The 15,543-nt window shown below is 39.5% G+C and overlaps 1 protein-coding gene, 1 non-coding gene and 1 pseudogene across 3 annotated transcripts; 1 reads left to right on the top strand and 2 right to left on the bottom strand.

The window, feature by feature from the left end:
- The first annotated feature begins 2,148 nt into the window (after positions 1-2,148).
- Positions 2,149-4,818, top strand: LOC143610955 (uncharacterized). Its single transcript, XM_077085293.1, has one exon. It carries the CDS (start codon positions 2,149-2,151, stop codon positions 4,816-4,818), a length of 2,670 nt encoding a protein of 889 aa, XP_076941408.1.
- Positions 4,819-6,013: 1,195 nt separating this feature from the next.
- On the bottom strand, positions 6,014-11,441 carry LOC143612822 (callose synthase 11 pseudogene; annotated as a pseudogene). Its single transcript, XR_013150000.1, has 2 exons — positions 6,167-11,441; positions 6,014-6,071 (listed from the first exon to the last, which is right to left on the bottom strand). The product of XR_013150000.1 is annotated as a callose synthase 11 pseudogene (transcript).
- Positions 8,381-8,460, bottom strand: LOC143613047 (small nucleolar RNA J33). Its single transcript, XR_013150046.1, has one exon. It is a non-coding gene; the product is annotated as a small nucleolar RNA J33 (small nucleolar RNA).
- Positions 11,442-15,543: the final 4,102 nt, after the last annotated feature.

The following is a 15,543-nucleotide window of genomic DNA, read 5'->3' as shown; positions in this document are numbered from 1 at the left end:
GTTGTATATACAATTTTGACAAGTGATAATAATTTGTTTATTATACATTTTTTCCCACCATTTTGTTGCAGTACAGATTTATGTTTTCTGATAGTGTCATCTTTATATATTTTGGGTTTAAAAAACATATAATATAAAAATTATATTACAAAAAATTCTTTTGACACTTGACACGACTTGTTTATTCAACCGAGACGTCTTAAGATGTAAAACCAACCATTACCAGTCTAACAAGTAACAACTTATATAACAAATTTTCATACAATCACTGATTAATGTATGTAACACAAATCACTCTAGAAGTTGGTCTCACAGGAACACTAACAAAACACCGATAAAAGAGAATAACGATAAAGTCTTAATATCATTTTCGTAACATGAATTAAACGAAAACAGACCAGGCAATAAGTGTGACCCAAGTGGAAATGGCCTTCCCGAGCTCCTCTCATCTCATCACTAAACAAAAATGGTGGTTTTAGCGTTTATGATATTCGTTTGCTTTATTAAATGAACACAAACTCCTATTTACCTATTAAATAAAATTCCATTTATATCTAATAAATAAAATAAATAATTATCTCTATTTGCAATAATTAATTAATTAATGAGATCGATCCATTAGCTCAAACCGGCCCCACCTTCCAGATCCATAACTCGGGTTCGGGAATTAACTCCAACATTTTTTTCAGTTTCTTAAAAATGGAAAACCGAACCGAAACCATATTGTATTCTAAGTGGGTAAGATCGGCTAGGGTTTGACGCGTCTCATGTGCTTGACTGGTAAGAGATGGTTCATGCTCACCCCTAGTTTAATGTGTTCGAATCACAAACTTTAGGGTTACCTTTTCTCAAAAAAAAAAAGGTATATTGTTTTTATTAATCCGAACTATTGTCTTTTGGTCATTGCCGCTCCCAACTAATGAATTAGCTACTAAAGGTCTCAACTTTTGACGTATTTGTTCCTAATGGTTCGCGACTAACAGAATTCAAACGCCGTTAGTGTCAGGTCGTCGGAAAAACATTTTTGAGCAGAAAAGTCAAATTTGTTGCCGGAAACACACAACCTGAACACCGCAACCACCACCAATTGACTCACCGCCAACCAACCACCATCACTTGAGCACCATCAGCTGATTCTGACGATGGTTCTAGGGTTTCTGGTGGCCTCAATAATTAGGGCTTTTACTAGAAAAATGTTCCTAAAGGTCCGATACAAAATTACCAAGATGTTTGGGACGGAAATGTTGAGTTTTCGGGAAAAAGTTTGAGTTTTCCGGCCAAAAACGTTTTTCCTGCGACCTGAAACTAACGACGTTAGGATTCTATTAGTCGCAAAACGTTATGAACATATACGTTAAAAGTTAGGACCGACATCAGCCAATTCGTTAGTTAGGACCGATAGTGATCAAAAGACGATAGTTGGGATTAAAAAAACTAATATACCAAAAAAAATAATAGGGGGTGTTTGGGATTCCTTATTTTACCTCCTTATAACTTTTTATTAAGTTAATAAGTTACAATATTGTAATTTAAGAAACTTTTTCTCTCACAATATAAGTAATCTTAAACACCATATTACTTTTTCAAAAAGTGAATAAGCTATAAGTTGGTGAAAATAAGCAATTGTTTGGCCTAGCTTTTTAACCAAGCTTTTATAGTTTTTTTTGTTACAAAATAAGTTTAATTTGGTGTTTGGTTTAGCTTTTTAAGCTTATGCTTATAAGCTTATATAAACTAATTTGAAGATGGTTTTTAACTTATTTGAAGAAGTTTATTTGTGTAAGTGTATAAGTTACTTATTTGCCCTTAAATGGTGGTGGATTAATAATTATTGAAACAGCTTGTTACTATAACAAATTAAAGAATAATGGATTTAACAACTTATTATCAACTTGTAGAATATAAGCTAATTCAAACACTTAAAAAAAGCTTATTAAATAATAAAAAATAAGCTATAAGATACTTTAAAATATAAATGCACGTCGAAAAATAAAAGCCCGGCGAAACACCCCCATAACGTGTCACCCTTATTATTATGTCAATGAAATTTCTTCTTAAAGATTCTCACATAATATAGATTCACAAAACAAAATGTAACAAAGATTCACCACACACACAAACCAAATCTAGCTTCCAATGGAACCCAAAATGAAGGTTTCAAACCCCCAAATCTTGATCCTAATTTCACCTCTCTTCATCTTCTTCACCAATTCAACCCAAATCCCATACTCCAATTACTGCAACGACGTCGTTCCACAAACCCCATTAACCAAAACCCAATTCCCACCAACCAATTCCCCCAATTTAAACACCGCTGTATACACCCTAGGGTTTCAACCCCAATTCAATTTCAACCCAATTAACCCCCAATATGCAACCTTTATCACCCACAAAGCTTACACGACTCAAGATAATCATACCCTTTACGTTAATTCGGTTCTTAACTTGATCGGACCGGATATTATTCGCTATTTCTCCGGCGAGGTTTCACGGCGAGGGTTACGGCTTGTTAAGTTCCGGCCGCCGCGGTTTGTGCCACGTGGCGCCGGAGCTGAGTTCAGGCTTTCTGGGTTTTGGGATTCGGGTTCCGGGAAGCTCTGTATGGTCGGCTCCGGTTCAGGCTCAGTGAGTTCGTTACGGTCTGTTAATGTTGTGTTTAAGTTAAATTATCCGAATTCAACGGTTCTTGATACGAGTTTGGTTAATGGTAGTTTAGAAAGTGTGTCGGTACCCGGTAGTGATAGTTACTTTAAATTTAAGCCCGTGTCGATTTTGGGTGTTTCGGGTTTGGGGTATGATTATAGTTATATTGGTAAAGAGATCGAGAACGGCGGTTTTCGTGTTTACGATGATGGTATGGAGAATGTTGTGCGGGGTACGGTTGACGGGCGAGGGCGAGGGATATGTTCGGTTATGACATGGGGGATGAGATTCGAATTGGATTATGAGAATTATGATTGCGAGAATGTGTCGTGTAGTTTTGGGCCAGTGGGCGATGAGATATTGCCGCGGTTGATGTCGGTTAAGGTTGTTGATTGTTTGGAGGACGGGAAAGTGAGGTACGTTTTGCAGTTTTCGAACTCGAGTTATGGGAAAGGTTTGTTGTTTTATCCGCTCACAAGTTTGGTCGCGGAAGGGGAGTGGGATGAGAGGAAAAAACGGGTTGCGTTGGTTGCGTGTCGAGTGTTTGATAACTTGAAAGGGTGTTTGGTTAGGTTAGCGTTTAGTTTCGCTTCAAGTTTTAGTTTAAAGCGTAGGAGTAGTATTGTTGGGAAGATGTGGAGTACGGAAACCGAGAGTCTTGGTAATGTTTCGTTTTATAGTCCTGCTAATGTGAATTCGAGAATCAAAGGTATTGCATACGAGTATACGGAATATGATAAAGTTCGAAGCTTTTGTAAAGAAAATCTCGATACGAAAGGTAAAAAGGGTACCTACCCGGATGAGGAGTCACCGAACTTGAGATTTGACATGTTGGTTAGAAACAAGAAAGGTCAAACGGCATACGGTTATGCATCTCCGTTATACGTACGTGACAAAGTCTACACGCCTTTTGAAAATCAATGGAACCGTAGTTCGAGTAACGGGTATGTTAATGTTAGTTACGTGATTAGCTTCAAGGCCCGTGATGCGTTTGACTTTGGTGGTCAAATCAGCGCGTCGAAAATGGTGGAAATCTCTGCAGAAGGTGTGTATAATACTAAAACCGGCGTTATATGTATGATGGGTTGTAAGCATATGCCATACGAAAAATTTCAAAAGAAAAGATTATTAGACTGTGAACTCGTGGTAAACATTAACTTCTCGCCATTGAACTTGAAAGACGCGGGAATGGTTCGCGGGACGATTAAAAGCACTCGTGAGAAATCCGACCCGCTTTACTTTGACCCGATTGAGTTTGGGTCTAGCTCGATAACCGCAATCCAAGCGAAAGAGTCGATATGGAGGATGGATCTTGAAATCACCATGGTTTTAATATCCAACACGCTCGCGTGCGTTTTCATCGGGTTGCAGTTGTTTCATGTTAAAAGGAATCCCGATATGCTTCCGTTTATATCCGTTGTCATGTTGGTTGTGCTCACTTTAGCTCATATGATCCCGTTACTGCTCAACTTTGAAGCCGTTTTTATGGTTAACCGGAAACAAAGTGTGTTTCTTGGTACCGATCAATGGCTGGAAGTTAACGAGGTTTTGGTTCGGGTCATTACTATGGTCGCCTTCCTATTACAGTTTCGGTTACTGCAGCTTACTTGGTCTTCAAGAAACGGTCACGAGAACCGAAGAAGCCTCTGGGCGTCCGATAAAAAGGTTCTTAAAATATCATGCCCGTTGTATGTTGCGATCGGTCTAACCGCTTGGTTTGCACACTTATTACAAAACACTCACACGAAAACACGGTTCCGTTTATCACAGGAGAACGTAACGGTTTGGGGCGCACTCGAGTCTTACACTGGGCTGGTTCTTGATGCGTTTTTGATACCTCAAATTATGTTTAATTTGTTTAATGACGTGCAAGGACCGGTTCTTGCTCGTTCGTTTTACATCGGGTCGACTATGGTTCAGTTATTGCCTCATGTATATGATCTTTATAGGGCTCATAGTTCTTCATGGTTTTATGACAAGATATACGCGAATCCGGGGATGGATTATTATTCAACCATGTGGGATGTTGTTATATGTTGCGGCGGGTTGTTTTGTGTTTTTGTGGTATACATGCAACAACGATTCGGTGGTCGATTCGTGTTGCCGAAGAGATTTAGAGACGCGTTTTCGTACGAAGAAGTGCCTGTTATTATTCAAGAACAGCAACTGTTCTAAGCCTTATGTTGAGGCTTTTTGTTTCACATGTAAACATAGTTGTAAAAAAACAGTTATATTATACAAAATTATACAAACATTCAATTTTGACAATTGTAGCATTTTGAGATAATTATAATGCAGTAATTAGATAAACAATATATATGTATATACGTGTAAACAATTAGAATGAACACGAACAAGGGCACGTTCGTACTCGTTCATGTAACTTTAAACGAACACGAACACTTAATCGGACAAATATGCGTTCATGTTCGTTTGTTTAACAAATGAAGATGTCTATTTATGTTCGTTTATTTAAAATTCTAAACGAACAATCCATGAACATAAACGAAAAAATATAAAACGTTTAGTAGAAATTTAGGGGTGCAAATGAGCCGAGCCGAGCCAGAGCTCGACTAGGCTTGAGCTCGGCTCGTTTAACTTACACAGAGCTCGAGCTCGGCTTGTTACGAGCTCTATTTTTAAAGCTCGAGCTCGGCTCGTAAGCGGATTTTGAAGCTCGAGCTCGGCTCGTTTACTATTTATCAATCATTTTATATATAATTATAATTATTTTTATATATTTTTCTATTATAACTTTTAAGTATAAAATAATATATGTTATTTCGTTATTTTTATTTATTTTTTCATAGCATTATATATATATATATATATATATTTAAAAAGTTATAAAAATGGCAGGCTTGTTTAGGCTCACGAACAGGCTCGAGCTCGATAAGTGAAGCTCGGGCCCGGGCTCGTTTATTAAACGAGCTTATTTTTAGGCTCGAGCTCAGGCTCGATTAATCTCGGCTCGGTCGAGCTTTTTAACGAGCCGATTTGAGGAGCTCGGCTCGTTTGCACCCCTAAGTAGAATCATCCAAAGTTGCATCCAAAAATGAACATAAACGAACGTTCGCAAGCATTTAAACAAACGAAACACGTGTTCATGTTCGTTCGTTTAATTAAACAAACATAAACTTTTTGTTCATGTTCGTTCGTTTATTAAATGAATGAACATTAACGAACTTTTCAGCGAACGGTTCACGAACAGTTCACGCCTATATGCATACAAATTGAACTGAAAAGACTATTTACTGCTGCAAAAAGTTGACCTCTTAATGCTGGTCAAAAGTTATAAGGTTCAATAGCTAAACAGTAAAAAATAATGACAAAAACACCCCCAAGCTATCCAGTTTCTTCGTGGCATCTCTTAACAAGCAGCATGATAAGCCCAAGGGCGTAACGGTCATTTTACACACGCCCGCATCCTGAAAAAATTATAGATAAAACACAACCCAAATCAACACATTTTTTACATTTATTTACGCATTAATAAAAAACGTCGTACCGAGAACTATATTACCTTGATCTCATCATGACTCGGTGTTAATATTCTTCCCGGTGAGAATCCTCGAGATCTGAAGCCCGCGACTAAACGCTTCATTAAACAAAATCCTCGTTTGCATCGCTTGAAACCCGGGCATCCACGACAAAAATGCAAGGGGGGCCAAAACAAATATCCCAATCAACATATCATAAAGCCGAGCCAACGACACAACCGAATCCCAAACAACCGAGCTTTCAAGAAACGGCCTCACAACCTGTGCGATCGATATCATCCCCCACCCGGTTGGAATAAACGCCAACACACTCGAGAACAGATCCAAAACCGTTAACTTTGTAAAGTTCAACAACATCATGGTCAGGAAAACCACCACAAACGTCACGATTAGTTGCACGAGCCGGTACTTATGATGTTCCTTTGCTGCATATTTATCTTGAGCATACGCGATCACAATGTAAACGGATACGATGGCGATCATGAACACCCACGAGACCAAGTACACGCCGATACTCGTTTTATTATCGGCTATTTTGAGATGGTAAACGACCCCGTATTGGAAAAAGAAAAACCGCAAATCGAGAATTATTTCCAACAATTTCCCCCATAATCCGGTTGTTCGTAAATGATCTTGCTCCTCGTACCACCACGTTTCCCAGCTTACATCGGCTTTGGCCAACGCCCCGCCACTGTAAAATATCCATCTCACGAAGTCGTTAAAGTCATAAACCGTTTTCAGCCAGTCGAAACCCGAAGGGTTAAACACGAACGGTGCCATGATCCACGAAACAACAAGGAACCAACTCGAGAAGTTTAGAATAATGTAAATGAAATTATTTATAGCTAACGCGGTGTTCGATGCGTATACGAGTAATATCACACCGAGCTCAATCGCCTTCACGAAATGGCTTCGCGCGTATAACCGGTAGTTCTCGCAAAAACTTTTATGTTCTACGACAAACCCGCGACCCGTGGCGCGGTACTTGGCCCCACCATGAAGAATGGTTCGACCGAAGTAGTGACTACGGGTCCCCATCGAGAACGTGAAGAAAATCGAGGCGAGTTGTAGCTGCATTGTTAAGTAATCCCACACCGCGGATAAAAACCCGTGTTCGATCGAGTTCTCGACTATCATCGGGAGGGCGGTGAAGACCCCGATCTGGACCACGAATTGTTGGTTCAGGACCGCACTGAACGCTTTGTTTAACCGTACGTTGTCCAAGGCTGCACCCTCGACGCCACTCAACGCGAGATATAACCGGCCCCACAGAAACGTGTAAACCATCAGAATCATTATCATTGTGTTATAATAAAACCCGACTGTCGTGTAAAAAAACGACAACATACGGAAGAAATCGAGGCGGTGACCTAACCGATACACGTCCCGACTCAAAACCTGTTCGCCATTTCCCGACGCAACTTTTGCCTCAAACATCGAGATCTGATTCAACCCGACATCCCGACCTTTACCCACTTGAATATACTCGTGATGTGTCACGTTCCCGCCTCGTAACGTACAGTTAAACCCCGCGAATATGTCTTCACTGATGTTGATTACTTTAGACGCCTTACTAATCCCGCCCCGTGTCAAGAACCAGAACCGGTCAAACACGTCCGGGTGACCGTAATGCATTCGGACTTTTAACGGGTTAGCAAGCACCCGTTGACCGAGTGTCACAAAGCTCATTTCTTGAGTTGACATGAACCACGCGAGTGACGAAACCGAACCCGTAAATATGTTTTCACGAACACCGAGAATCGTCGGTTTTCGAATCCCGTGATTGATCTTGAACTCCTCCAAAAGGTTTCGCATCTTTAACGCCTCCTCAAACGTATTATCTTGGTTCATGTCGATCGTTTGAAGCGCATCGCCCCGAGTGAAAATAATCGCGTGGTTTTGGTTCTCGGGTTTTCCTTCACCAAGCTTCATCAGGCCTGGTAACTTGATCCGGTAAATTTCTTCCTCTTTTTTTAACTGCTGGTTATACTTCACAAGAACCGAGTAATACTCGACTTCCTCCCGACCCAACCGAACTTCATCCACATACGCGACCCGAAGCGCTTCGTTATTTTTCATCAAATTCGCAATATCTTCGGCTTGCGACTCGCCCCTTTTCTTCTGAGACCCGTAAATCTGGCAAGTGACAACATACGTGAACTTCATCATAACCGCACCGAACTCGTTCACAGCTCGGTTTTGGTTTAAGCTTCTAGAACCCCAGAGACCCATTGACTGCTTCATATCCATCTCAGAAGCCGAATCAAGATACGCGAGTATTTTAAGTGCCCGATAATAATACATCATCCCCCGAACCGTTCTCGACAACGTTTGCCCACGATACGACGCCCAAACCCGAAGATCCCGGGATCTCGTGGTGAAAATCTCGTCATCATTTTTCATCCCGTCTCCCCGCATCCGTTCCATAAAATTCTCCCACTCATCTTCGTATATCTTCTGCAAATAAAACAGCGTCGAGATCCCGTCATCGTTCGGGTTTCTTAACGCTTCCTTTTTATACAAAACATCCTCGTCATAATACGGTGTCAAAACGCTAAACGCCATCATTTTCTCGACTTGCGGGGCCCGCGGGATATTCATAAACACCGAGTTGCTAAAAAACGCGATCCGTCTCCGAGCCTCGATGTTCTTCGGGACATCCCGCATCGAGTCCCGAGCGCTTAAAATTGTTTTCAACCGCCGTAACTGACGGTAGTAGAACGCGTCATCGGGTTTTGGAAACCGAACTCTGTTCACGAAAAGTAACGCCTCTTCTGTAGTCGCTGGGTTTCGCGGGGCGAGACCTTCGTTAATCAATAGACTCATTGGTTTCTTATTTTTCGGTAGCTCTTTAACTGTATGCTCGTAAAATGTTTGCAAAACAAAGACTAATTTGCTCTTATTTTGATCCGGTGACAATAATATTTCGACTAGATTAATTAACTTAGCGTGGATAACCGGAAGCGCTTGACATTTGTATTCCCGTGTAAACTGCCCGTTATGTATAGACAGATTGATCGACTCGAATAACCTTGTAACGATCGCGTATTCTTCAGTGTTCTTTTCAATAATATTAAGTAACACAAACTGAATGCAACAATACGCTTCAATAACCGCACACCTTCGGTACTCACTGTTACAAATCCTGTACCAAAGGTCCGGTGCACCCGCGAGCTCACTCGCCTGGTTCAGCGCAAGGCGCAACTCGTTACACAACAAAATACACGGCCACCGAACCACCATAATATCCCAACACGTCGGCGGTAACTCCATCAACTCGACCTCCTTATCACTAATCAAATCTTCCTCCCGCATCGTAAAAATAATCTCGTTCCAAATCAACGCAAACTGCCTCACGTCAACCTGACTTGACTCCAGTTTCTTATGCGGTAGACCAAGCCCGTACCGAAGCTTGACCCGATGAATCGCGTTACGCAACATCTGCACAAGACTGTCTTTCGCAACCAGCGTTAGATCCTCGGGAATAATATTAAACTGTAGCGCGCTAGCGAAAAACTGAAACCGTAACCTCAACTGCTCGATGTTCCGAATCTCACCCAAATGTGAAAATAAACCGATTATCGATCCGACAAAAGCCGAGAAAACCGTGTACCATAACTGAATATCAACTAAATACATCAGAACAACCGGAACCCATATTAAAACAACCGCCATTCGGTTCGTGTTCCTGAAAAACTCATGCCAGTTATACTGGTTTAGCCTCAGGTTTAATAACGCTTTCGTGGGTGCAACAAGCGGTTTAATTTGCAGAAAGTAACTAAACGAGAACTTCGAGAGTAATATCACTATCCAAAAGAGCGTATACTTGACGTTATTAACTAACCCTTCTCGTAAGCCTCGTCCCACATAGAGTCGGGAATGAAACCACCACGTTAATATATCGAAAAGTATAAAATCGGTGTTCTCCACAAAGTTTCGGACCCACGGTAACACGAAAAGGATCAAAGCAAGCACCTCCGGGACGATGTAAACCAAACCCGCTTTCAAAAACACGATTATTTTATCGTTCACAGCATCCGACCACATCCCGTCCGAGTTTTTCTGAACCCAAATCTGAATGTAGAACACGGTAAACACGACAATCCATGTTAACGACACCGCGCTTCTCATAACCATACAAAACAAAAGCAATTTCGAGTCTTTTGAAACTAAACTGTACTGAGTCCCGGCATCAAGAACCGACTGACCGAACCGAAGCCCGGCCCATGTGATAAAAACCGTAAGCAGTTCAACCTGTACATCCCGATCACTAATCGCTTCCCACGGGTACACGGTTTCACGCCAAGCAGCAATCATAGAAGCTTGGAAGAACAAGATTAACAAAACCCATAACCGATCGAAGTTTCTAAAAACGTTCCAAAACGTTCGTTGCTCGACAAAGCCCGTTTTCCCGACCCGATTCGTCGCCTTCGGGTCGTCTACAAAGAAATTGCTCGAAAGATCCAACGGCCATTTAAGCTTCTTAAAACACTTCCGACTCCAGAAAAACTCGTTTATGTCATCGTAGTTTCGCCACGCGCTATGCGGAGCGGTCCCGTTTCGGCTTCTTTGAACCTCTGTTTTAATAGTTTTGTAAATGGGTGTGATCACTTTGTTTAAAAACGCGTTTTCTCCAGAGATCGACGGGTTAAACGCACGGCCCGTGTCGACATCGATGTCTCCGGATAACACTTGGTTCAACTCCATGGTCATATGATGGTAAATAAAACAAAGACATTCTGGTGTAAACCGAAGGTTTCCGGCTTCACCCCAAATCAACAAATACATAGCAACATACAAAAGCTCCCGTCGGTGCGTCTCAGGGTTCTGTCGAAAATGCGGGAGGCGAACCTGGGACTTCTTCCGCAAATACGAGCACCACGTCTCGTAGTTCTTAAGCAGCTTCCGCCGAAAGCTATGTAACACCTTCGGGTCGAGGTTATCCGCTATCGCAGGCGGTGGGGTTAACCGCATTTGCAAATTCGCGAGGTGGAGCACAAGATGCTCGCGTTGGTTCCGAACGTTATCCGTTTGGAACCCGAAAAACTCCCCGAGCCAGTCCATTAAATCCATCCCGTCTCGCCACTCGCGAAACGACGGCCGCCGTAAATCGCCCACGGCGCGTAGAGCGGCCGCCGCCGCTCGTACCTCCGGGTACCGGAGCGACGGGTGGTCGGAGAGTAAACTATGGATGGGGATTATGTTATACGGCTCCTCATTCCTCGCCGCCTGCGGCGGCGGTGGCGCGTGGGGATTATCACGGCCGCGCGTGGGAGGTGGTCTTTGCCTCAAATTCATATCTCATTAATAATCTACAACACACCAAAATGAATAACTTTTAACAACAAATGGAATCAATGAGAGTCAAAAACAAAAAGATTAAAGCCTTTACAATCTGGATATATTATAACTTTAATAATAATATTATTATGTGACAAAAAATCAATGTAACAAAAGGGATCTTAGCTTTATACAATTTAGGGCTAGAACAATTTATTTAATAACTAATTAAGTAACATATCAGAAACATATAGATACAGAATCATGAGTGTAAGTGTATAAAGAGAATCATAGAACGTTATAGTACCTTTAATTGGGTTGTTATGTTGATGGAATCTTTATTATCTATCTGGGTTTTGAATTTTGTGTGTGATGGGTTTTTGAGTGGAAGTTAGGAATAATAATAATAATAATAATAATAATAATAATAATAATAATGGCACGTGAGGAGCGCGTGGGGGAGTGGGATAAAGATAAGTGGGGCCCACACGAGTGAGTTGAGTTGTGTGTGTGTGTGTGTGTGTGTGTGTGTGTGTGTGTGTTTACCGTAAATCAAAAGGACATTGTGGCTTTGAAATACGAGAATAAGTGAGAAGTAGAAGACAAAAGTTGTAACAGATGTGTCACGTGCGGTGCATAATCTATGTATGTATGACGTTGTAAGTTGTAACTCATAAGGCCGCCGTTACGGTGTGGGTTGTGTGCCGAAACTCAAAACCCAACTCGAAAAAACCTGTATCCTTACTAACCCGAATCTGTGAAAAGACTAACCCGGATCCGAACCACATATATGATAGAAAACATGTATCCTTAGTAACCTGTAAGTTTCGAGTCAACCAGAATAAACTTTGGTTTTGATATTAAGCTCGGATAAACTTTTAGTTTTGAAATTAAATATATTTTTAGGTATAATAGGCAAAGTATTAGCCATTAAAGTCATCAAATCTAGCTCTAATCGATTGTTGTCATTTTAACTATTATAGATCGATTGTTTGTTATTAATTTACGTTTTCCATTTGTTACTAATAGCAACCGAAATCAAACAAACAAATCACGCCCGATTGAATATGATTATGGTTCGAGTTAGTTTTACACTTCTTTTGAAGTGTTTTATCAAATTGTGTGGGTTTGTTATTTGAGTATTTGCTTTATAAGCAAAGAAGAATATGTTGTTTTAATTTTAACATTGTAATTTTTTTGAATTTTTTTGTTTGTTTTTTCTTATGATACTCGGAACCCGATTAACCCAATCCAAATTACCCGAACCAAAAAACCCATAAGAGATTTGGATTGGGTTTCGTGTCAAGATTTAAACCTTTAAAACCCGAAGAACCCGACCCGAAAAACCCGAAACCCAAAAAACGAACCCGAAGAACACCCCTATAAGGAGTACAAGTCAACATTCAAATTAAAAATGAGTTGTTTTTTTTAACATTAACAACAAATAATATGAAAATAGACCATAGACAAGCGGTGGCTAGATTCAGATTAGGTTGTCAGTGTCTGATATATCGTGTATATCCATACACGATAAGTTACGGACATGAAACATGTATATGTGTACACGATACGAAAACTTATTGTGTAATGTATTTCAAACACGAACATGGACCTGCTAATACTATATATACACGATAAGAGTTGTTTAAAACACATATTTAACAAACTGTTTAGTGAAACAAAAGTCGTCGAAACGTCACAAAAGTATTAAATAAAGCATGAATCCATATTCCTTAACAAATTTAAGACAAAAGTCTAATTAAAACATCTATCGAAAACAATTTCATGTTCCAAATTTCCAAGTTTCAATACATATTATGTTATTATATTTTTAGTTATAAACAGTATATAGTCAGATACCAATTGGTACCTAACAAGCAAACGGGTATTTTACTTGGTTAGACACGAAAATTAACAGGTCGATTCTGTTTACTTGTTTATTACATGAAAAATGTTAAGGTCATACACAATACCTGTTAAGATCATGTATGTACATGCGTGTATTCGTGCACGTGTTTAAATTGTCAACCCTAGTTCAAATAGCAAGCTATTATGGGAGATGACTGGAACTCTTCAGTTTTAGCCCATAATAATAATATTAACGTTATTCTCAAAATAAGTAACGATTAATTTTAGCTATAGCAATACCCTCTCCACACAAACACTGACATCATGAACTAGACTATATGAAAATAGAAAAGGATATGATACGAGCATGTTTTAAGGTGGTATGCGAAAAGCTATATGACTCGTGTAACTTTAGCGAAATTGACTGATGTGTTAATGATGTATAATGTATTCTTCAGAAGCACGATTTTTATGGTATGTGGGGTTATGTGTCGATAGCACCCAACAGAGTTGCGTTATGACTTATGAGTGTCATAGTCAACTGACACCATACTTTTCTCGTTTTATATGTTAACTTATGTTAGAAAAATCAAGTGACCCCATAGTCGTGTTGCATGAAAAAATATCAATCAAAATGATATTTTGTTACCTTTATTTCGTATATCAGTTAAAATCAAACTCAAATTTTGGATGAACCTATGTTTGACTTTTTTTCAACGACGCTAGGTATGGTGTATAGTTTAAAGTTATAACTGTCTGTAAACATTTAATCACGTTGTCATGTAAGCTTTATTACTTTTTTATTTACGTAGTTTGGATCAGTTATCTCAACCAACCCAACCGTGTTCTTGAGATTTACTTTAAACTAAGGGTTTACCCGGCGTATTACGCCGAGGCAGATAGGTAAACCAGGACGGTTGTAAAACCCAAGTGTTGTCAGTCCCAAACGTTGTTGCAGTCTATCAACACAAGTCCAGTCGGTTTTGGTTACGTGCGTTATTGCACAGGAACTAAAACAAAAAAAAAAGATAAAGAAATTATAAAAGCTGAGGTGGACCAATGGGGTAGCGTCGGTCGGTAAAACTCGAGCGTTGGTAAAACCCGACCGTTGTCGATCCCGGGCATTGAATCTACGCAAATTCGGTTGGTTTTCGTAATGTTTGTTACGGTACCGGAACTAAAAAAAATATCCTTCGCTCGGTTATATTCGTTACGGTATTAGAAATAAAACAAAGCGCGTGTTGAGTTTGCGCGAGTTCGATCGGTTTTCGTCATGTTTGTTGCGATACCGGGACTAAAACAAAAAAAATGGTATTCGGTCGGTTTTGTACCGTTCATTACGAACCATAACTAAAACAAAAATCCAAAACAAAAACAAAAACAAAGTCTTGCTACAATAAGGTGTCGTTAAGTGGCCCAACACAAAAACTTTCAATTGTTATAATAATATTAACAACAACAACAACAGTAGTAGTAATAATAATAATAATAATAATAATAATAATAATAATGTGCTTTTATCTACTTGCTTGATTCATGGGCAAGTGTATAGTTATGTGGGTGTTTCATAAGTTTAAGGTCACCCATTGTGACCAACTCCAAACAAAGATTTTGCAGGGTTTCTTTGGTTCGGTTGATAACAATTACTTCAAGCACAATATCATAGTGATTCACAGTAACATAAGCTTCAGCACTAAAATGACGTTGACAAAAAAAGTAAATATCATCGACCATTCCCTGTTACCAAGGGTCGAACCCGAGTGATGACCTAGAAACAAACATATAATAACCACCTTTCAATACTTCATTTATGTTTGTTTTTAAAAACTATGTTTTATATACTAAAAATAACACTTTATTAAATGCAAGTTGTGAGATCAACTTTCTACTTTACTTTTACTTTGTATAGATAATAATTAATAAAAATGGAGTAAAATATACAAAGTACACTAATAAAAAAATAAAAAAGCATCCTAGTTTAAAGTATCGGCCTATTGGGCAACTCGTGTATATATATATTTATTATATTTATATTATAAACACACAACTACACAAAGACATCTACATCTAGTCTAATATATGTTTTATTCAAAACGTTATGGCAACAATTTTTTATTATGGTTGGTTGGTAAAATCTTTATAGCTTTAGGAGCCTTTCATTATTCTATTTAGAGGATCTTTATTTATTTTGTCTTTTTGTTCATTTATCCTTTTTGAACATGTGGCAAAGGGTTGTGTATGGGGCATGGTTGTTCTTTCTTATACATCTTAA

The sequence above is a fragment of the Bidens hawaiensis genome, unplaced genomic scaffold (assembly GCF_021521415.1).
Source record: "Bidens hawaiensis isolate Kalapana, Puna unplaced genomic scaffold, B.hawaiensis_p1.1 tig00002236_1, whole genome shotgun sequence".
In the NCBI taxonomy this organism is placed as follows: Eukaryota; Viridiplantae; Streptophyta; class Magnoliopsida; order Asterales; family Asteraceae; genus Bidens; species Bidens hawaiensis.
This window is presented reverse-complemented; position numbering and strand designations above follow the sequence as displayed.